General features: G+C 48.6%; 1 protein-coding gene and 1 long non-coding RNA gene across 5 annotated transcripts in view; one reads left to right on the top strand and one right to left on the bottom strand.

Moving 5' to 3' along the window:
- LOC108314673 overlaps positions 1-4,878 on the top strand; it is a 15,405-nt gene extending 10,527 nt beyond the window's left edge. Inside the window, exon 3 of the long non-coding RNA XR_001829593.2 lies at positions 4,868-4,878. This is a non-coding gene — a long non-coding RNA (uncharacterized LOC108314673). The remainder of the gene's footprint in view (positions 1-4,867) is intronic.
- MTHFSD (methenyltetrahydrofolate synthetase domain containing) overlaps positions 1-15,624 on the bottom strand; it is a 25,491-nt gene extending 9,867 nt beyond the window's left edge. Inside the window, exons 1-7 of one of the 4 annotated variants that reach the window (XM_017543667.2) lie at positions 15,539-15,624; positions 13,627-13,730; positions 12,187-12,300; positions 8,501-8,614; positions 6,554-6,644; positions 1,872-1,984; positions 1,381-1,506 (exon numbers count right to left, since the gene is read on the bottom strand). In XM_017543667.2, the coding sequence (XP_017399156.1) occupies positions 1,381-1,506; positions 1,872-1,984; positions 6,554-6,644; positions 8,501-8,614; positions 12,187-12,300; positions 13,627-13,730; positions 15,539-15,554 (678 nt within the window). In that variant the 5' untranslated portion in view covers positions 15,555-15,624. Of the gene's footprint in view, positions 1-1,380; positions 1,507-1,871; positions 1,985-6,553; positions 6,645-8,500; positions 8,615-12,186; positions 12,301-12,332; positions 12,447-13,626; positions 13,733-15,198; positions 15,232-15,538 lie in introns of those variants that run through there. The other 3 variants (XM_017543669.2, XM_037743921.1, XM_017543670.2) reach the window with 3 other exon arrangements.
- Positions 15,625-21,329: the final 5,705 nt, after the last annotated feature.

Genomic DNA, 21,329 nt, shown 5'->3' on the forward strand with positions numbered 1-21,329 from the left:
GCGCTGACCCTGTTTGAGGAAGCTGTGGCTGAGTTTGGTATGCTTTCCTGTAAGAGGGTTATATTCATCTAACGAGTCCAATGGCTTGATTTGTTGCTACTTTTCTACTTTTCTTGTTAAAATCTTTAGAATGTAGGCAGGCTGCTCCTGTCTGTCTTCTTCTGGGAGAGGCTGTCCAGGCTCCCCCTGACATGGCTACAATGGTCCCTTCCATGAAGGGCTGGCCTGGCGGGACTGCCGCAGCCTCACTGTGGCCACTGCCCTGTGCCACCTTTCCAGCACCCTGTTCTCAGCTCTGAGGAGTCGCCGCCCTCATGCTCTAGCTGGTACACTGGCTTCTACTTACAAGGAAGCTATAGATCAAGTTTCACAGGTGAACCCAAGCTTTAAGAAAGACACCAAGGGATATTTTCATATCCTGGGAGGGCAGTGACCACCTTCTCCCCAGTGCTCCAGGGGCACTTGGAGAGCTGCCCATCCACTTGTGGGTCACAAAGGCTGCTCCCCTCTGCTTTTATCCAGGGCCAGCTGAGAAGGAGTGCATGCCCCGGGAGGACCCAAGAGTGCCTGCCCAGGACACCTGCAGGGAAAGTCCCCACTGGGCTGTGGCAAACATAGCAAGTATTTGATATTCACCCTTAGAGGTGGATGTTGATTTTCCATGCCCAAAGGAAGAATACTCTCAGACGCTGAATGATTTGGGTTTAAAGAATGGGAGACGTTAACAAGTATGCTTATTTGACCAACAGTTTTGTGCACACGAAGCACAAAGGTCTTTCTCAGTAATTCTGGCTGCTTGCCAGGAGAGAGAGTGTCATAACCTACAGGATGGCTTGCAGGGTGTCAAGCTCCTACTGCAGACTAATTTGCAACATGTGCCACTACCTCATCTGGAGATAAAAACCACACATGCATCACATGTCCAAACGCTTGGCACTGCCTTCTGCTCAAGCTAGTTCTGCTTAAAGATCCAGACTTTCAGTAAAAAAACAATCTGGATTTAAAAACGGAAGACCAATGAGATACGGCCAGGCAGAGTTTGCTGCAACTGGGATGGCAGTAAACAACGTTAAAAATGAAAACCAGGTGTCAAACAAAGCTTCAAGGCATTCGCCCTCCTAGCCCATGTGGCCATTTCTGCCATCAACAGATGCAGATTTTAAACCTAGCTGCTTTTTAGAATCCCAGAGATCTGTAAGCAGATTCTTAGGCCTGGGCCTGGAGACTGTCATTCAGGAACCAAATTGTTCAAAAGTTTCTTGGCTAATTGTAATGTACAGCCACGCTGGGACTGCCAGCAGCTCCTGTGCCAGACACAAACACTTAGAAGAGGAGAAGCTGCTAAGCTACAGGCCAGAGCTGGCCATGGCCGTGACCCACCTTGGACCAGGTGACTCCCATTGGCTTTGGGCGCTCGCAGCCTGTGGCGATGACTCTGGTTGGAGTGAGAATGTAGTCGACAGTGATGTCGTGCTCCTCAAGGAGCTCTTCAGGGATGTCCACAACCTGGGGGAACGGGGGTGGGATAGAGGGGCAGTTGGGAATGCCACTGTGGGACAGAGGAGCCAGCGGGAGCACCTCTGCAGGACAGTGGGCCAGCGGGAGCACCTCTGCCGGATAAAGGGGCTGATGGGGCGCCACTGCAGTCATGCACGTTACACCGCTCGGTGGGAATGTGAGGCTGGCTAGAGAAGCACCCCCAAATCCAATCTGGGGCCAAGGCTTAGCCAGCGCACCACTAGCAAGTCCAGCCCTGGCTGATCCACACCACTTGTGACAGGGCAAGGTTCAGTAGCAGACAGTCTTTTTCCCCACCCCCTCCCTCAGAAGAGAGTGGCAGTGGCTCTGCTCAGCCCCCTCATAAGGAGCACCTGGCAGTCGTGGACGATGGTGACCACTGGCGTCTCCTTGCTGATGGCGCCCATGGACACCATCATGGCATATTCCAGATCGGCGTAGCCTTCTCCCTTCCCGATTCTCCAGCCTAAGAGACAACCAAGAATCAGTATCACTGTGTGGTCCGGGGCATCACTGAGAAGTAGATTTTCCATCAAGTCCAGCAGAAGGAGAAACAATATCCCTGGCCAATCTATAGAAATTTCCACAGAAATGCCCACAGGCAGCCCACATTGAAGATGGACTTTTGGGCATTCAACAGGAGTAACAACACGGCAAATGTATGATGGTGAAAACACGACGACATGAACACCGACGCTTTTAAGCATGTCACAAAGGGAAATATGGAAGCTTTATGTCAAAAAGACTCATATCTAAAAACAATGAAAAGAACAGTTTTCAAAAAGACTAAAAACAAATTCCTACTAAAAGGAAAATATGTTTAATCAGCTTAGCTTGGAGGGAAAATCGCTACTCTGAAGTCAGGACTTTGTGACGGCACGGCCTTGCTTCTGAAAAGGCACTCGACAGTAGCCACTGGATACCGGCTCCCGACGGATGGCTGAACCAGTAGTAAAGCCGCTTTGAAAATCTGTCATTAGTGGCACAAGAAAAGGATTATCTGAGCCTGAAAGAGTAGCTAAGATGAAACCGAGATTTAAGAGTCTCTCTAGCCAAATCAGCTGTTCAGAGACAAAAATGCAGGAAGACAGGGAATGCCAAATGTACAGACAATCTACAATTCCTCTTATCAGAAGCCTGAGGCACTTCAGAAACTGAGGCCTGTGTGCACCACCACCAGCATCACTCCCAGAGTGCCCGCATTACTGCTGCTGTGTCTAAGACTCCCATCTGGCCATGTTACTCTTGACAATTCAAAACCTTCAACTGTGCATGCAAAGCAACAAGGGAAAGAAAATTCAACAGAAAAATAGCAACGGATATGAACAGTTCACAGAAAATGACAGGCAGATAAGCAGCAAACATGAGAAATACTTGGCTGACTCCTAATGAAGTGCAAGTCAAAGGCAAAGGAGATACTACTCACTGCTCACTAGCAGACTGCTCAAAGTCAAAGCTGGGTCATTCCAGCAAGGAACAAGGGAGCAGGGAAAGGGGCACCACCCCTGGGGGCCGAAAACGAGAGGCCCTTCTGGTGGCAACATCAAGGCTGACAATCTACCCTTCAGCTCAGTCATTTCCCTCTGAGGAATTGGCCCATGGATAGCCTCAAAGGCACACCTAGACGATCCCACAGGACATACTTCACTCTAGCATGATCTGCAAGGAAAAAGACCAAAGCAAAATCTGGAAATAACTCATAACATACGCATCCATCGGCCAGAGTGGGCTCAGTTACTGAGGTGCAGTCACTTAAGAACACCTTGCCACTGCTCAACACAGGGGACAGGGAGGCCAGCCTGCTGCAATGACAGGAATGGGCTCTGAGACACATTCTCCAGCAAGGCATAGAGCTCTGTGTGTGCACTGTCCCTTCTGTGAATGTAGAAAAGGGATGTATATAAATCTGTACCTATAAACTATAGGCCAGGTACAGTGGCTCATGCCTGTAATCCCAGCACTTTGGGAGGCCGAGGCAGGTGGATCACTTGAGGTCAGGAGTTCAAGGCAAGCGTGGCCAACATGGTGAAACCTCTCTCTACTAAAGATAAAAAAATTAGCGGGGTGTGGTGGCACATGCCTACGGTCCTAGCTACATGGGAGGCTGAGGCAAAAGAATCACTTGATTCCAAGAGGCAGAGGTTGCAGTGAACTGAAATCATGCCACTGCACTCCAGCCTGGGTAACAGGAGCAAAACTCCAACACACACACACACACACACACACACACACACACACACACACACACACTATAAGACAGGGGTTCCCGGCCACAGACCGGTTCCAGTCCATAGCCTGTGAGGAACCAGGCAGCACAGCACGAGGTGAGGAGCGAGTGAAGCTTCCTCTGTATTTTCAGCGGCTCCCATCACTCTCATCACTGTCTGCCCTCTGCCTCCTCTTCCATCAGCCGTGGCATCGGATTCTCATAGGGGTGCAAACCCTTGTATGAACTGTGTGTGCCAGGGATTTAGGTTGCATGCTCCCATGAGAATCTAATGCCTGATGATCTGTCACTGTCTCTTATCACTCTGAGATGGGACCGTCTAATTGCAGGAAAACAAGCTCAGGGCTCCCACTGACTCTATGAGTTGTACAATCATTTCATTATATACTACAATGTAAGAATAACAGAACTGAAGTACACAACAAATGTAATCTTCTTAAATTATCCTGAAACCACCCCTCCCTGGTCCATGAAAAAACTGTCTTCCATGAAACCAGTCCCTGGTGCCAAAAAGTTGGGGACAACTGCTATAAGGTATCTGTGTCTCAGCAAAAGAAACTATCAGAGTGAACAGACAACCTAAAGAATGGAAGAAATTTTTTGCAACCTATCTGTCCGACAAAGGTCTAATATCCAGAGTCTATGAAAAACTGAAACAAACTTACAAGAAAAAAACCCAAACAACCCCATTAAGAAGTGGGCAAAGGGCATGAACAGAGACTTCTTAAACTAAGACATTTATACAGCCAACAAACATGAAAAAAGGCTTAACATCACTGATCATTAGAGAAATGCAAACCAAAACTACAATGAGATACCATCTTATGCCAGTCAGAATGGTGATTATTAAAAAGTCAAGAAATAATCGATGCTGGAAAGGTAGGAATGCTTTTACACTGTTAGTGGGGATATAAATTAATTCGAACATTATGGAAGACAGTGTGGCGATTTCTAGAGCACCTAGAACTAGAAATACCATTTAACCCAGCAATCCCATTACTGGGTACATACCCAAAGGAATATATATCATTCTACCATAAAGACACATACCACGTATGTTTATTGCAGCACTATTCACGATAGCAAAGACATGGAATCAACCCAAATGCCCATCAATGATAGACTGGATACAGAAATTTTGGTATATATACACCATGGAATACAATGCAGCCATAAAAGGGAATGAGATCATGTACTTTGCAGGGACATGGATGGAGCTGGAAGCCATCATCCTCAGCAAACTACCACAGGAACAGAAAACCAAACACTGCATGTTCTGACTCGTAAGTGGGAGCGGAAAAATGAGAACATATCGACAGGGAGGGAAACAATACATACTGAGCCTGTCAGGGCAGGGGCAGGGGGAGGGGGAACACCAGGAAAAGTAGGTAATGCATGCTGGGCTTAATACTTAGGTGACAGGTTGATAGATGCAGCAAACTACCATGGAACACGTTTATCTAACAAACCTGTACTTCCTGCACATGTATCTCGGAACTTAAAAAAAGATATCTGTATCTCATATGCATGCTACCATGCACGACATCTATACTGGGAGCTCCTAAAGGGGCAGCTGGGGAAGGAACAGGGAAGATGTGTGGTAGAGCTCTCTGTGCTGCTGAATTTTCTAAGCAGATGCATGGCTACTTAACCATTTTACGTAGGGGGTTATCTGAATGATGACACTTAGGAAATTGCTTCCTTCTGTATACATCCCTGAACCTGATGCTCCTTTCAAAGAGGAGACCTTTGCCGATTTCCCACTGCCAAGAGCCCAAATCCCGTCATCTGGCCTCAAGGCTGCTAAGAAAGGGCAGCAACCTAGTAAAGAGCCTGCTGCCTGAGGACCCTTCAGCCCCCTCTGCCTGGGCAGTGGCCAGCATGCAGGAGCCAGCCCTGAGGCCCCTACTGAGGACATGTCCCCTCCCAGCTGGCAGGTCCCTACTCAGACTCCTCCTCCCATGCCCGTGAGTTCCGAAGTGTGTCTCGCACTGAGCAAGTCATGTCCTGTCCTGGTCCAGCTCGTGTCTGCCTCACCCACATACAGTGCACTAAGGCAGAGACCACTCAGTGCCTGCCTGGCATGCCTGGCACACAGCACATGCACCAGAACAGTGCGCTCCTGAGTCCCAAACCCTGATCACACAGATGAAGCACTGGAAGCTGGGAATGCACTGAAAACAAAGAATAAAGAACAGCATACCCACATCAGCTCCAGTGGCAGCTGGAAAAAGAGGGCGCCCTGCAGGTGGAGACAGTGAGGGGTGGTGCAGTGACCCTGCTTTCCTGACAAGGGCCCCCTGGCCTTGTGGACTGAGAGCAGCCCGCCTCACACGCAGCATGGCAAAGCACCAGGCCCTGGAAGAAGTCTCAGGGACACAGCATGGTGTTCAGGAGTCTGCTGCTTCATAATAAAAGCAAAGCTTCGAACATATTGTTTTTCCATTAGCTGGAGTCCCTCCAAAACCAACTATTTACTGACATACTGAAAAGAAATTCAGTTCCAGCTCCAGCTCACTTAAGAACAAAGAGAAAATGTGTCACCATCTGAAGAGAGAGTTATCTCAATTTATTTTTCCTAAGAAAAGTGAAAATGCCGTACACATGCTGGGCTGGGGCCAGGAGTGGGTGGGCTGAGCCAATTCTTCATTATTGAAAAATGCAGTGGCTTCGGGACCAGGTAAGCAAATTCAGAAAGCAGAAATCATCAGCGACTTTTTAAAGACAAACAGCCTAACACAGAGAGCCTGGCACGCAGCCACCTTCAGGCACAGCTGTCACACCCGAGTGCCCATTTGCTCATCTTACCTTTTTCAGAAACGGCCACGGATCCCACCACAACTAAATCCACAAGGACTCTGGAATCCAAGCCTATGGGGACGCTGTAGTTCCTCACACCCTGCAATAGAGATGGATTTGAAAACTTAACTCCAGCTGCTTCCCCATTTTACAATTCATGATCAAAGTACATTCAGGGTTTGAGTCAACCTCTTGGACAAAACTGAAGCAGGCACACTCAGCACTGGGGATGTGGCGTTTCAGGGGAAGCCGTATTCTAGAAACCACTTTAGGGCATAGCTCCCCAGTCTCTTTCCCAGAAAAGTGGCCAAGGGGAACTGACAGCACAAATTCATAGGCTGCTGATTCCATAACATTTATCAAATCGTTTATCCCCATAAGGCAGAAGAGCACAGTGGTGAGAACGCAGGGCTGGGGTCCCAGGGAACTGGGTTCCAGAGCCTCTGAGCCATGGGTCTCCAGCAGGCTGGAGCTCTCTGAGCCTCAGTTTCTTCACCTGCAAGACAGGGATACCGCTCTCTGCCTCATCGGACCAGTGTTGGACTTAAATAATGAAATATATGCATTTAGCACATAAGACATGGTCAGGAAACACTGTATGACATATTTATTCACTATAAAATCCTGAAGGTCACTATCTTTATGTACAATACACTCGCTTCTAAAAAATATCCCCAAAGTGTATCTATCACTTTATACTAACGCAGGCCTGCATTTAAAGAACAGGGAAGCTGAATATGTTCATGATTCTCATAACATAGTTTACACAAATCTCAAGAAAAAGCCACTTCCAGCCATTATCCAGCAGTAGCTGATCATTCAATGTGACACTGGGCCCTGCCTGCCAGTGAGGGCTGTGACAAGTTCCACATGGGTCAGTGCAGGCTTGGGGTCTCCCAACAGGCACAGAAGGGGGCTTAGTCCAGGAAACCCTACACTGCAAGAAGCCCTGCATTCTCCTCATCTCACAGGGGCCACAGGGGGTGGGTATCGACCACCTGCAAAGAACAGACCGTTTGCATTTGTGAATGCTGACCATCACCATGATTTTGCCTCATTTTTCTACCTTTATTTTTCCTTTGCTCCTTCCTCTCTCTCTCTCTCTCTATATATATATATACACACACACACACACGCACACATATATATACACACACACACACATATTACTTTACTGCACGTATTACATAAGCCATATCAACTTCTATTTTTGGAATAAGCAGAGTGCTAGTAAGTAAACAATAAAAGATTCCAGTTTTATACATTCGGCTTAAGTGGCAAATCCTATAAAAAAGGGTATCTTGAATTGCCTTATTTTTTTATTCTCAGTAGATTAGGCATTAGATGACTTGGAGTTTACCTTAGTATTCTTTAAAAAGTCACCAAACTCGACTTCCTTAACTGTAAAATCCATGACAAATTTTATTATAATGCACACTAATGTGATATTTACACACTCAGCTTTACTAAATTGTGAGGCATTCAAGAAAATTTTAAATAAACATGGTCAGCAATTACTCATTTAGAACTGGTGAGGCAATTTCCAATGGAGCACATTTTAGAAACTCCACCCTGTCTCCCAGTTGCTCTGGTGGCATCTGATGAACAGACTGGGAAAAGGAAAAAGCCACACAATACTAAACACTGCAGGTCAACACTGGGGCACGCCAGAGAACCAGAGCACTTGTCTTCCCTTCTCTTACAATAAGGAATTCATAATTTGCCAAATTCGTGCAAAATACAAATAGAGTTACAGAAATAGAATCCATTTACTCACATTTTTCTACTTGGCTCCATTAATCACAGAATTCTTGAATACTTTAATATCTCTGCTATTTTGGCTCTGTTAAAAATGAATTCCAACTGTGTGATGCTATTTCATGCTATCCTAACTCGCCAGAAGGCTTCACAGGGTAGAGTTCTCCCCCAGGTGGGGACGTTGCTTCTAGCACTTACCTGAGAGGTGGCACATTTTCTCAAGATGTCTTTAGTTGCCCCAGGGGGTGGTGTGATCTTATTAAACAACCCGGTTCTCAGTCGTGGTGTTGGAACCAACAATGTTTTTTTGTTCTTTTAAAGAAAAGACAATACATTACAAAATTTAATTTTTCCATAGGACTTTCTTATATATGTTTTTATAACTTCAGGAAAAGACAAATTACTATTATCTGCTTGTGTGTGTGTGTGTGTGTGCACCAAGGAAATTACTTATTTGAAAACATAATTAACTAATGTGTGGGGTGGATTTTTCTTACAATCACCACTTGGTACCTCCTTACTATCAAGAGCGGGAGGGTTTACTAACCTTCCTAATTTGACTTCACCTGCCATTCAAAATCGTTACAGGTAAAAATAGACAACAGAAATCCAAACTTGGGTCAGTTCTGACAAAATCCCAACCACGACTTTCCTGTGCCCCTTCTGCTGTCAGCACCAAGTGCTACCCAGTGACAACAATGTTGTGATCAGAAACAGCACCGCATAACTACCTTACTTACTCAAACATTCTACCTAGTGGGATTGTTCAGTACATCACAGTCAAAGAGATCAGTAATCATGATAATCAATACACCAACACATGCCAATAGCCCTTTGCTTCTGCTCCGTTCTTTCCTGCCTATTGTGAAAACCTCTAGAACAGGGCTTCTCAGAGTGAAAGCCCCGGCCCAGTGCATCAGCACCCCTGGCACCTGTTGGAAAAGAATCAGCCCCTCTGGGGGTGGGGGAGCTTTGATGAGCTTTCCAGTGATTCTGACGCACACGGAAGTTTGAAAACCACTGGCTGGGATGTCTCTGTAGATTATGCAAGGGTAAGTCACAAGGCAATCATGAGATCTGAGACATCTTTCATGTAAAGAATAGTATATTTTAGTGGCCGGGCGCGGTGGCTCAAGCCTGTAATCCCAGCACTTTGGGAAGCCGAGGCGGGTGGATCACGAGGTCAAGACATCGAGACCATCCTGGTCAACATGGTGAAACCCCGTCTCTACTAAAAATACAAAAAATTAGCTGGGCATGGTGGTGCATGCCTGTAATCCCAGCTACTCAGGAGGCTGAGGTAGGAGAATCACTTGAACCCCGTAGGGGCAGAGATTTCGGTGAGCTGAGATTACACCATTGCATTCCAGCCTGGGTAACAAGAGTGAAACTCCGTCACAAAAAAAAAAAAAAAAAAAGAATAGTATATTTTAGTTTTTGAGCAGATGATAACTCAAGACCAATAAAAGACCTATAACATCTGTGTGGCCTATTTCAACAACGGCTTGTCAACCACGAGAGCAAAGCACTTCAACACAGGCAGCTGTAACTGCCCCGCTGCCTTTCTGAGCGGTAGACGTGTGGCTCCCCTAATTGGCACAGTTGGGGTCCTGTGCGCCACATGATGGGGATCACTCCCTCTTTTCTAGAACCTGCTCATCCCCTGGCTCAGTGGATCTCAGCCTTTATCGTGTATTAGAAACACCACCAAGCTTTAAGAATTATGGAGGTCTAGACCTCACTCTAGAGGCTGACTGAAACCTGGCATGGCCAACAGTCTTCAAACCTCCTTGAGTGACAGCAGTGTGGCCAGGGCTAGCAAGCATCACCTAAGCCAGTGGTCCACAAGCCTGAGTGCTTGGAGCACACCCAGAAAACTCATTCAACAGAGTCTGATGCTACTCTAGAGACTGACTCACAGGTCTGGGGTTCAGCCTGGGAAGCTGTGCATGCTCCGAGCACTGGCCGCTGTGCCTGTCACCGCGGGTGTGGCCTGAGGCTGTGTATGTCACCCACTGCCTGCCCAAATGCAGCTGGGGCTCAGTGACATGGATTTTTACCTGCGTCCCCGCTGATTCTTAAGTCCTTAAAGTTTCCAAAGACCACTGAGGATCCTGTAAGCACCAGAAAGCAGGGATCATATGTGTGATGGTGTCTTCACACTCCATCCCTGTGTCCAGATTATACAAGGCTTACCCTTGCATAATCTACAGAGACATCCCGGGAGAGAGCTCAGTTACTTACTCAGCCTGAATAAATGATGGAGGAGCTCAGGGCTGCATTCCCCTCCCAGGCTGACTTGGCTAAGGCTGACCTCTGCACAGTGAAGGGTTCTGATTTTTGCTCTGAGGGGCCGACAGCTGAGAACACCCTGAACTTCACACCTGCAAGGACGGGCTCTGGGATCAGATGGCTGGGTCAGCATCCTGGCTGCACTGACTGATGTGCGGTAACCTGAGGGGGAGCCTCCCTGCCTCTGGTTTCAAGTGTCACGGAGGAGCAGAGATGACTCCCACAGGACTACCAGAGAACTAAGCAAAATAATACAGGGAAACATTTAGACAGAACTGTGCCTCGAGAGGAGTGACTGCCGACTGCTGTCCTTCCCTGCTACGGCCATTATCACTTCCAGCTTATTAAAATGATTAACTGGGAAAATACGGCTGACAGGCTGAACTGCAATCAGTACACAAAATGACCTCCCACAAGAGCTCAGACCCAGGGCAGGACCCTCCTCTCAGCCCTGGCAAGAATGCACCCTGCCATTCACCTTACCACACAGTGTGGAAAGTGCCCCTCTAACCAGGGCTTCTCGGGAGTTTGACTTGACAGCATGGGTGGGAGAACGGAGTCACACACAACGCGTCGCAGCGTAAGGCAGAACGACAATGATCCTGCCGTGTGGCGTCCAGTACTACAACTCACACTATCAGCGTGATTAGCTTCGGCAAAGTCACATCAACCACGCATTAAATTAACGGGGTCATTCGAATGTTACTGATTTTATAGTCTTGTTTGCCTTTAACATATATCCTTATTTTGGTTTTATAGTTGCATAAAAGCTATCTGCATTAAAACTTATACCAAGTTTTATGTTTATCATATTAAATTAGATAACAGTAAACTAATTTAAATCAACCCTGGGGGATTTGTTTTCCTTGAAAAGGGACCTATATATTTTAAGCTGAGAAACAGTCCTCTAATAGAAATATTTTGAGGACACATCAGACTTCTTAATCATGATTTATGTTTCGAAGAATTATGTGGCGAAAAGAACTAAACATGTCGTAATCTTCCTCTTCTGATGAAGCACATCAAAACTGAGCATGCTTCAACGCCATCATTTTTTTGTTTGGTTAGGAAGTGAAAAATAACAATTTATTCTAACAGCATGCCTGAATTTAAAAAGTTTAAGTGTTGAGAAGAAATCTCTCGGTTCTTAACCATGCTCTTTATAGTATCAGAACATGACAGGTGACCGTCTGTCATCCAGGAGCAAATGACTGCATTCAGCAAGTTCGTTAGATGCTCATTTCAAATGGCAAAGTGCTGTCACCTATTTTAGCTCCAGCTCCTCAGTTCTGGAACACCACAGGTTCTGCCAGGATTCCCTCTCCTGTGCCGATGCCTGGATGCCACTGTTTTCAATAGCCTTTACCTCCGAATTTGGCAACATTCAGGACTCCTGATTGACTAAATGCTAAACAGCTGAATGCTTTCAACTATTTTTGGAAAAACCACCACCAAGGGCACTTTCTGTACTGGAGGAAGTCAGAAGCACCGACTTTCTAAACACAAGACAGACGTATGCACTGACCAGCTACCTGGAAACGGCGTCCCCCTTGGCGGCCAGGGGTCGGCACCGCTCATGGAAGTGGAATTACCTGCAGTGCCAGCAGCCGAACGCCTTCTAGTGGTTTATCAGGGTCCACTTTAACTTCCTGAGTTCTGGCAAAAACGTCTAGGTCTTTGAGGTTTTGGCAAGCCAGGTAAGACCCCTAGTTAGGCAAACAGACAGAGTTGCACTTACTTCAAGAACGTAGAAGCGAGCGTTTTTCTGGGGAGCATCAGGATTTACTTTTATGGTCCTGGCCGTTTTGAATGCTGGCAAGCGCAGTAGTTGCTCGGCAGCATGAGAAGCTCCCTGTTTTCAACGCAATCACCTGTTACTCAGAGGACAACAGCCCTCAGGCCAACCGCCACCCAGGGAGCTCCACCCAGAGTCTCACCCAGACAGGCACTAACAGTCACCCAAAGCAACATCTAAGGAAGTAGTCAGGGGAGAAAGGGATTTGAGAAAAGTAGCCTAGCCCCAATTTAGTTTTTACTGAAATAAAACACGCATTGCAAAAAGAATACAAATCCTAAGTACAAAATTGGATGATTTGTCACGAAATGAACACAGCTATGTAACCACCACCAAAAGCCAAAGCATGACCTGGGAGCCCCACCTCTCTCCTGTTTGATTCACTTTAAAGATTTCTACATGTTCTCTATATCCTTCATCTTTGTAAAGATACGTTTCTCTCTCTAGGGTAAGAAGCATTAAAACAAAGCACAGTAACGACAAAAACCATACAAAAAAAGCAGTTTTTCAAAGGGACAGGACAGTCTTGGAGCCATCTCAGCTGAGGACCAGAGAAGGTGGAGCTTGCTGTGGAGAAGCCAGGCCTGGAGAGAGGCAATCGAGACAAGGTGGGCTGAAGAAAGCAAACAGCTGAGTCCTCCAGGCCGGGGAGGGCATTTTTGAAGAGCGTTTTCTTTTTGTCTTGGAAAACAGGCATGGCAAAGATTATGAACTGTTGCACTGCCTCTTTCAAGTAACTTTTTTTTTTTTTTTTTTTTGTCAACACTGTTAGGAACAGCCATCTTTGGTTGTCTTATGTTTTGATCAGCTGGGGAACTGAGGCCCAGCCTCGTCAGGCTGGCAAGGCATCCATTTCTTTCCAAAGGCACTAGCATCTGGGCTTTCGTTTCAGTGGCCTTCGCTCCCTAATGCTCTTAGCAGGGCCAATTTTGTGAAAAGTCGTCACAGCAATAGCATGCTTCCAGCTAGGATAAGTATTTTACTTTGTATCAAACAGAAAACAGCAAGTAACACCACTTCACCTAGAAACAACCAAACCACCCCGCTCAGAGAGGAAGGGTACATGGCATCTCTAAATGCTAAGGACACCCTTGCCAAATGGTTTTGATTTCACACCGCTACTCACTGCTCACCACATTCTGATCCACTATGAAGCACTACAATAATTTTATTATCAGTGTTATTCATTTAGGAAGATCTTGTTTTCCTCTGACATACTCCAGGAATGTGTCAGTACCTTAAAGTTGGGAATCCTGTGGTGAACAGGACGGGGAAAGTCAGCTAAATTCTGTGATTCCATGTAGTCCCAAATGTGTTCACGAATGTCCTGTTTGGAGACACCTATTACAACAAAGGATTACCACTTATTAACATACAAAGGAATTTCACAGCACATGTGGAAAGCCCCCTCCCGTTACACACTCAGTCTCCTACACCAGAGTTCACAACTATGCCAGACCAGATTGAGGTCTTTTGGTCTCTACATCAAAAAATGTAATGATAAGTGGGGTGTGTGTGTGTTTCTTTGAAACGGAGTTTCGCTCTTGCTGCCAAGGCTGTAGTGCAATGGCACAATCTCAGCTCACTGCAACCTCCACGTCCCAGGTTCAAGCAATTCTCCTGACTCAGCCTCCTGAATAGCTAGGATTACAGGCATGTGCCACCACATACTCAGGAGAAATTATTAAAGTTCAGAGTAAATTAAGCATAGCCGTAATATTTAATCCAGTTATACTAATCTTGTAGCAGTAGGGGAGAATAATATAACCTACACCTTGTAAACAAGCCCTCCTAGAGTTCTGCTGATGTAGAGAAACTGTCCTCTCAGTCTTGATGTAACTACGATTCCTCTATTCTTGTCATAAGTCAGGTAAGCTTGCCTTAAAACTAAGTCATCTATAAACCAGCGATTATTTTGGATTACTGACTACAATCCCTTTATTAGTGTGGACCTAATAATTAGATGACCATGTTGGCGTCATCTCCTGTCATTCCTCACTCTGAATCCAAAAAGTGGCTCAAGGACTGTCCTTCCCTGGCCCCAGTATACCTGACCTGCCCACCTCTCCCTTGAGGCCCTGTACCTCCTCTGCTCCCCTTCAGGTCTAGCCTAGATTCGACCTCCCCCAGGAAACCCTCACTGTGTGCTCAGCCTCAGGCAGATGACCCTCCTTTAGGAATGGAAAGAGTACCCCTACCATTGGGGTTTTCTTCAAACAGAAACAATTACATTGGAACAATGACTACAAAGTTACCACATGAGCTGCTTTCACTAACAGCCCAGAAGGCCTGGAATGCCCCCAGCACTGTGCAGGACACCCCACAGTGTTACACAGAAATATAACACTGTGGCCCCTGCTCTGGAGTCAATTAATCCCACAACCCTGACTCCCCCTAAAAAAGCAACGGGCTACCTGGCAGGGGGAGCAGGCATTGCAAAATAAAAGGGCAGAGCCTTTCCTCTGGAAAGGTCCAAAACCGTGGGGAATAATTAGAATAATGAAAGGTGACAGTTACTAACGTGTGAAATGCCTGAACCCTACTCTGTAATTGTCAGTTTGCTCCCCCAGCAGGCGGTGGGCCCTGCTGGGTCTGCGTGGGTCTCATTCCCTCTTCATTCTCCAACTCCAGGTCTGTGCTGGCACAGAGCAGGCTTCCCCAAAGGTCACCTTACCACGCCAGCACACGGATCACCGTCCGTCTCCGGGCTGTGTGCAAGCTGCCGCGCAGTACGGGTGGGAGTGGACCTGCTCACCGCTGCGGCTGCAGCATGTAAAAGACCCTGGCACACCCTGTGTACTAGGAGCACGGGGTCCTATCTGCCAGGCAATGCTGCGAGCCATCATCCAGCGCTTTTCCCGCGGAGAGCGACCTCCTACAGGCCAGGGGCTCCCCCACGCGCGCGGCAGGCGTCCCTCCCGCCTCGTCCTCCTGTTATCTTTGTTTTTCCCGACAGCTTTCTCGGGATCCCGGGTCCGAGAGAGCCGCTGGTTCGACGGAACCCAGCACAGGTCCCCTCCGACCCCCTCGCCCGCCTCCGGTGATTCCGCCCCATGCTCTGCCAGTCCCGGTGGCCCTGCCTCGACCCTCACCGGTCCCGGCGACCCCTCCCCACTCCGCGCCGCGAGCGCCCCGCTGCACCCCCTCACCCGTCCTCGGCAACATGGCTACGCCGTCTGCGCGCGACGCCTCCGGGGCCAAGTCTGGCGCACATTGACGTCACCCGCTCCACGCCTGCGCAGTGGTGGGAGGGGCGGGGCCTGAGTGGGCGTGGGCCCGGCGCGCCTGCGCGGGTGCGTGGAACCTGCTCCAGGGACAGTCGCGCCGCTCCCGGTCCTGCGGGTCCTGCTCTCATCAAGTCACTGTCGAGCGCCGCCCGTCGCGGGCGGTTTACCAAGCCCCGAAGTTACTGAAGTGAACGAGTCCCCGGCCTCCCGGAGCCCGCTGCCGGCTGACACACATCCCACCTCCTCTTCCAGGCCCAGAGGCCGCCTCCTCTGGGAAGCCCGCCTTGATTGCTCCTCCTGCAGGACGCGCCTTCTGAGACCCTGCAGACCCTCGGGTGCTCACATCTGGGTGTGCGGCGGACTCAGCCGGCAGCTCTCTAAACGGGCAGGCAGATGGAGATTCGGGGCCCGCCCAGGCCCAGCCCCGGCGGCGGCGCTCCGGGCGCCCGGGGGCCATCCTTTGAGAAACACCGGTGGATTCTCACCCTGACCTCCGCATACCCTGAGAGGAAGAACGTGGCAGCCTGCGCTTGCTCCGCTCTGTCGTTCCTGTTTGTCCACCTAAGGGCCGGGGAGGGCTCGGGGAGACCGGGCTGCCCCGACCCTCACGTCCATGCCCTCCCAGGCTCCAGTCCAGCGGGAAGAGAGGAGGGCGTTCAGCCTGGCGGTGCCTTCGCTTATTGGGAAGAAGACAGACCCCACCCCACCCAGCACACACACAGATGTCAGGGACCAGCCACTGGGAGCACGCCCTGAGCGGAGCCGTGGCATGCCCGTAGCACGTGCCTCGCACATCACAAGCACTCAGAACGTGGTTGCCACCTTTCAAAATGACATGCCCACAACTTGATGAGATCCTCGCCACAAACTTGTGAAACAGACAAAAGCGTTTGAATGCCCGCCCACTTGACAGATAAAGAAAACGGTGTTCCGTGTTCAAGCGACTTATTCAGGCCTCCCAGTAACCGCTACTGTGCCCTTTGCCCTCCTCAGGACATAATTACGGATGGTAATTAACAGTGCTGCGATGTGCCAGGCATGGAGCTTAGCGCCTTCAAAGTCATGGCTAAACAGCTTTCACAGCAGCCCTCAGGCAAATGAGCCAGCGTTCTACAGAGGAGGCAACAGATACTCGGACACGTTAAAGAAGCCTGGCCTAAGTCTCCCAGCTGGAAACGGGTAGAGCAGTGATGCGGCAACCTGCTTAATTGCAGCTCTTGTGGGTCCCATCACAACTGTCTCTCTATGTGGTGTCCACAACATTAATACACAGAGACACTGAGGAGCCTTAGTTCTGCTTGTGGGTGGCCCTGTCTTTCTCCAGGCTTGCAAAAGCAGGGCAAACATCATTTTGGAGGTCATAACATAATCAAAGAGGTTGGGTGTCCTTTTCCCCCCTTTCATGGAAGCACTGTAGATCTGCAGAGTGTTTTATGCAAGTAGATTTGGTCCCAGCGGTGAAAGTGTGTGCAGGACTCAGTTACCCAGCTGTGCTCAAAACACAAAAAGCCCAAGTCCCTCAGATGGACAGCCTGGCATGGCCTCCAGATGGTAATGAGATGCCAGGGACAATCTGCCAGTGGCAATTCTAGAAAGCAGGTATTGTTTCAGCTCCTTCATATCATGTTTTCAAGTTAGAAGTACCTCAAAGAGCTCAGGCGTTTACTCCCAGCTCCCTGAGGGCGAGGTAGAGGATCACTTGAGCCCAGGAGTTTGAGGCTGCAGTGAGCTATGATGGCACCACTGCACTCCACCTGGGTGGCACAGCAAGACCTCTCTCTGAAAAACAAAACAATAAATGCAATAATAAAGAGTAGTAAGAGATCCCTTAGAAAAAATCGACTGGCTCTTTTGTGAAAGGAAGATGCTCTCAGGATAAATAGCTAATGCATGTGGGGCTTAATTCCTAGGTGATGGGTTGACAGGTGCAGCAAACCACCGTGGCATGTGCTTACCTATGTAACAGACCTGCACCTCCTGCACATACATTCTGGAACTTAAAATAAATTTTTTTAAAAAAGAAGATGCTATTGAACTTTAACCCAAATGCTTCAAACTCAATCATATATGTAAATTTTTATTTGGGCCCTTTAGGAGAGATAGATAGATGACAGATAGATATTTGGCAGACTTTATCATTTAGAAGAGTTTTGACTTGGCCTGGTGTGGTGGCTCACACCTGTAATCCCAGCACTTTGGGAAGCTGAGGTGGGCAGATCACTTAAGGTCAGGAGTTCATGACCAGCCTGGCCAACAAAGTGAAACTCTGTCTCTACTAAAAATACAAAAATTAACCAGGGGTGGTGGCTCGTGCCTGTAATCCCAGCTACTCGGGTGTCTGAGAGGGGACAATCGCTGGAACCCTAGAGGTGGAGGTTGCAGTGAGCCGAGATTGTGCCACTGCACTCCAGCCTGGGCGACAGAGTAAGAGTTCATTTAAAAAAAAAACAAAAAAAACAAACAAACAAAAGTTTTGGTTCACAGCAAAATTGAGCAGAAAGTACAGAGTTCCCATATGCCACCCCACTACTCCACCACTGTCAGCATCTTGTAGGGAATGACACATTTGTTACAATGAATGACCTTACACTGATACATTGTTCTCATGCAACATCCTGCAAGGAAGGTACATCTGCTACAATGAATGAACTCATAGCACACTGGTACTTCATGCCCTGCAGTGGAATGCTAGGCTTGGTACACTCAATGAACTTAAGCTGATACATTGTTACCCAACATCCATGGTTTACATTAGAGCTCAGGCTCCATGTCTGTTCTGGACTTTTGACAAACACATAATGGCATTGCCTGTCCCTGGAGTATCGAGCAGAGTATTTTTACTGCCCTGCAGATCCTGTGTGCTCCGCCTCTTCTGCCCTCCCTCCCTGCCAACCCCTGGCAGTCACTGGCCTTTTTTCTTTTTCCGAAGCCTTTTCTTTTCCAGAAAGTCATGTAATTGGATCATATACTATGTAGCCTTTTCAGACAGGCTTCTTGCACTTCGTATTATGCATGTAAAGCTCCTCTATGTTTTCATGACTGGACAGTCCTCTCTTTCTAGTGCTGAGTCATATTTCATCCCTTTGGTGTCCCAGTTTATTTATCCATTCACCCATGGCTGGACCCCTCGTTGTCCCTACATTTCAGCAAACAGGCATGAACCTGCTGCAACTATCCCTGTGCAGGTTCACGGAGGATTTCAAAGCTTGTCACAGGCACCTGATGAATCCTCACCATCCTTCTAGAACCTGGCTGGAAGGAATAGAATGAAAATGATGAGTCTGCCTAGGCGTGAAGAGCGTGGCTGTGTCTCCAAGCTGTGTGACTTTGGGTAACTAACATCACCTCTCTGAGCTTCAGTTCCCTCTTCTGTAAAACGTGGCGGGGGCAGGGGAGAGGTGACTCCTTCATCAGAGGTGCTGAGAAAATGGAGAGGGGTTTGGTGCATGGGGAGTGTGGGCACCTGCCTGGCCAGCCCTCAGGGGCGGAGCATGGAAGCTAGCTGTCCCTGTTCTGTCACAATCCTGAGACTGACATGAGAAGGCGGGCTTGCAGAGATGAGGTCCACTGAGGGCTCACCTCCCGCCCGTGTGCTTCTGAGGCTCCAGCACTTCCCAGAGCCCCCGCATTTTGGGCATGGGCGGAAAGGGCGAACGGCAGATTCACTTCCCGCTTCCCGCCTCTTATTCATGCGCACACAACTCCTACACTGTTAACGAGCAAAGAAAAAGAAAAAGAAAAACACGTGGATGATTCTGTTCACAGTGAAGGCCAGCTCCGGAGGAGCTAAAACCACCCTGCCACCCTGGGGCGTCCCCGTCAATGGGCTCTGCTGCCCGGCCCTGCCGGTGCCCCTTCCTGCGATCAGGTGAGGCACATTTGTCAGCACCTGGCATGGCCTGGGAGATGGTGCCAGGCACGATGGGGACGCCTGAAGAGTCACGGTCAAACCTAGTTGTTCTCACTGCCACCACCCAAGTCAAGAATGTGTCGCCCAGCCTGGGAACACAACCGCCTCCAGCCATGGGCTCTCCCAGCTCCTGCAGCTGCCACCCTTGTCATTTCTCTTACCAGCCTTCCATCTGCCTGGATCCCTGCATGTCCTCCAGTGGCGACCTGGTGGCTTCCTACAGCCTCCCCCAGGGAGAGCACACATTTCTCATCTGGGCAGCTGAGGCCTCGCCAAGTCCTCTTCCACACCAACTGTGCCTCAGCTGTACTGCCCCAGCCAGCTCCAAATTCAGGTCTCCTCTTCTCCTTCCTGGTTTCCATCATGTTTTTCCCATTCCAGTTTCCACAGGTCAAAAATCCCACGGCCGCCAGTGTGAGCATTCATGTGAACCATGGACTCAGGTGACCATGGTGCATCTGTGTGGGTCAGGGACTGAAGTAAATGCATCCTGGGGTGTCGCTGGAGGAGCTGGTTATGTGCGGGGCTGGGGGCAGAGGAGAACCCTCTGCAGCTTCCACTCAGTTTTCCCGTGCATCTAAGAATACCAAATATGTATATATAGACTATGAAAAATAAAAGTGGGGCTTCGGCAAACTTCACTGCCTCACATTTTACAGAAAAGGGAACTGAAGCTCAGAGAGGTGGCGTTACTTACCCAAAGTCACACAGCTTGGAGACTCACACTCACACTCTTTGCACTTAGGCAGACTCACCATTTTCATGCTATTCCTTCCAGCCAGGTTTAAAAAGAGTGGTGAGGATTCATCAGATGCCCGTGATAAGCTTTGAAACTCTCCGTGAACTTGACCAGGAATAGTTACAGCAGGTGTATGCATTTTTTAATCCGACCAAGTGGGGAACCAGCAAGTGCAGTGAAAGGTAACACAGGGAGCCAGGAAAACGGAGACGAATGGCTTCAAGGCTTGAGCAAAGAAGCCTGCAGCAGAACTCAAGGAAAACCCTGCCGGGAGCTGGAGGGTGGAGGGAGGATCCCGGGACAGCGCTCCCGCATCCTCAGATGAAGCCAAATGTGAACGTAAATATACTGTGCACAGTGTGTGACGATTATGCAATGTTGCTAACAGGGACAATTTAGGTCATGTTTGAAAACATCCCCTTGGCACCTGGGAACCAACCGGTTTCTTCTGAAGTTCACTTATTGCCTTCTTTAAATACAGAGCAGGAAGCCGGCGGACCCCAATTTTAAGTGCCAAAGAGAAAGAGCAGGAAAGCCCTACTCTTTTCTTTTCTTTTAAGATGGGGTCTCACTCTGCCACCCACGCTGCAGTGCAGTGATGTGATCTCGGCTCACTGCAACCTCTGCCTCCTGGGCTCAGGTGATTCTGCCTCAGCCTCCTGAGTAGTTGGGATTACAAGCACCCACCGCCATATCTGGCTAATTTTTTTGTATTTTTGGTAGAGACAGTTTTCACCACGTTGGCCAGGCTGGCCTCAAACTCCTGACCTCAGGTAATCCACCCACCTTGGCCTCCCAAAGTGCTGGAACTACAGGCGTGAGGTACTGCGCCCGGCCTCAGCTCTGTGCTTCTCTTTTTGTTTGTTTGTTTTTTAACTTTTCTTTTTCTTGTATTTTCTTTCTTCCTCTCTCCTCCTCTCTCTCTTTCTTTCTCTCTCTTTCTTTCTCTCTCTTTCTTTCTTTCTTTCTTTCTTCCTCCCTCCCTCCCTCCCTCCCTCCCTTCCTTTCTTCCTCCCTCCCTCCCTCCCTCCCTTCCTTCCTTTCTTCCTCCCTCCCTCCCTCCC

This window comes from Cebus imitator, unplaced genomic scaffold, assembly GCF_001604975.1.
Source record: "Cebus imitator isolate Cc_AM_T3 unplaced genomic scaffold, Cebus_imitator-1.0 Scaffold159, whole genome shotgun sequence".
Taxonomy (NCBI): Eukaryota; Metazoa; Chordata; class Mammalia; order Primates; family Cebidae; genus Cebus; species Cebus imitator.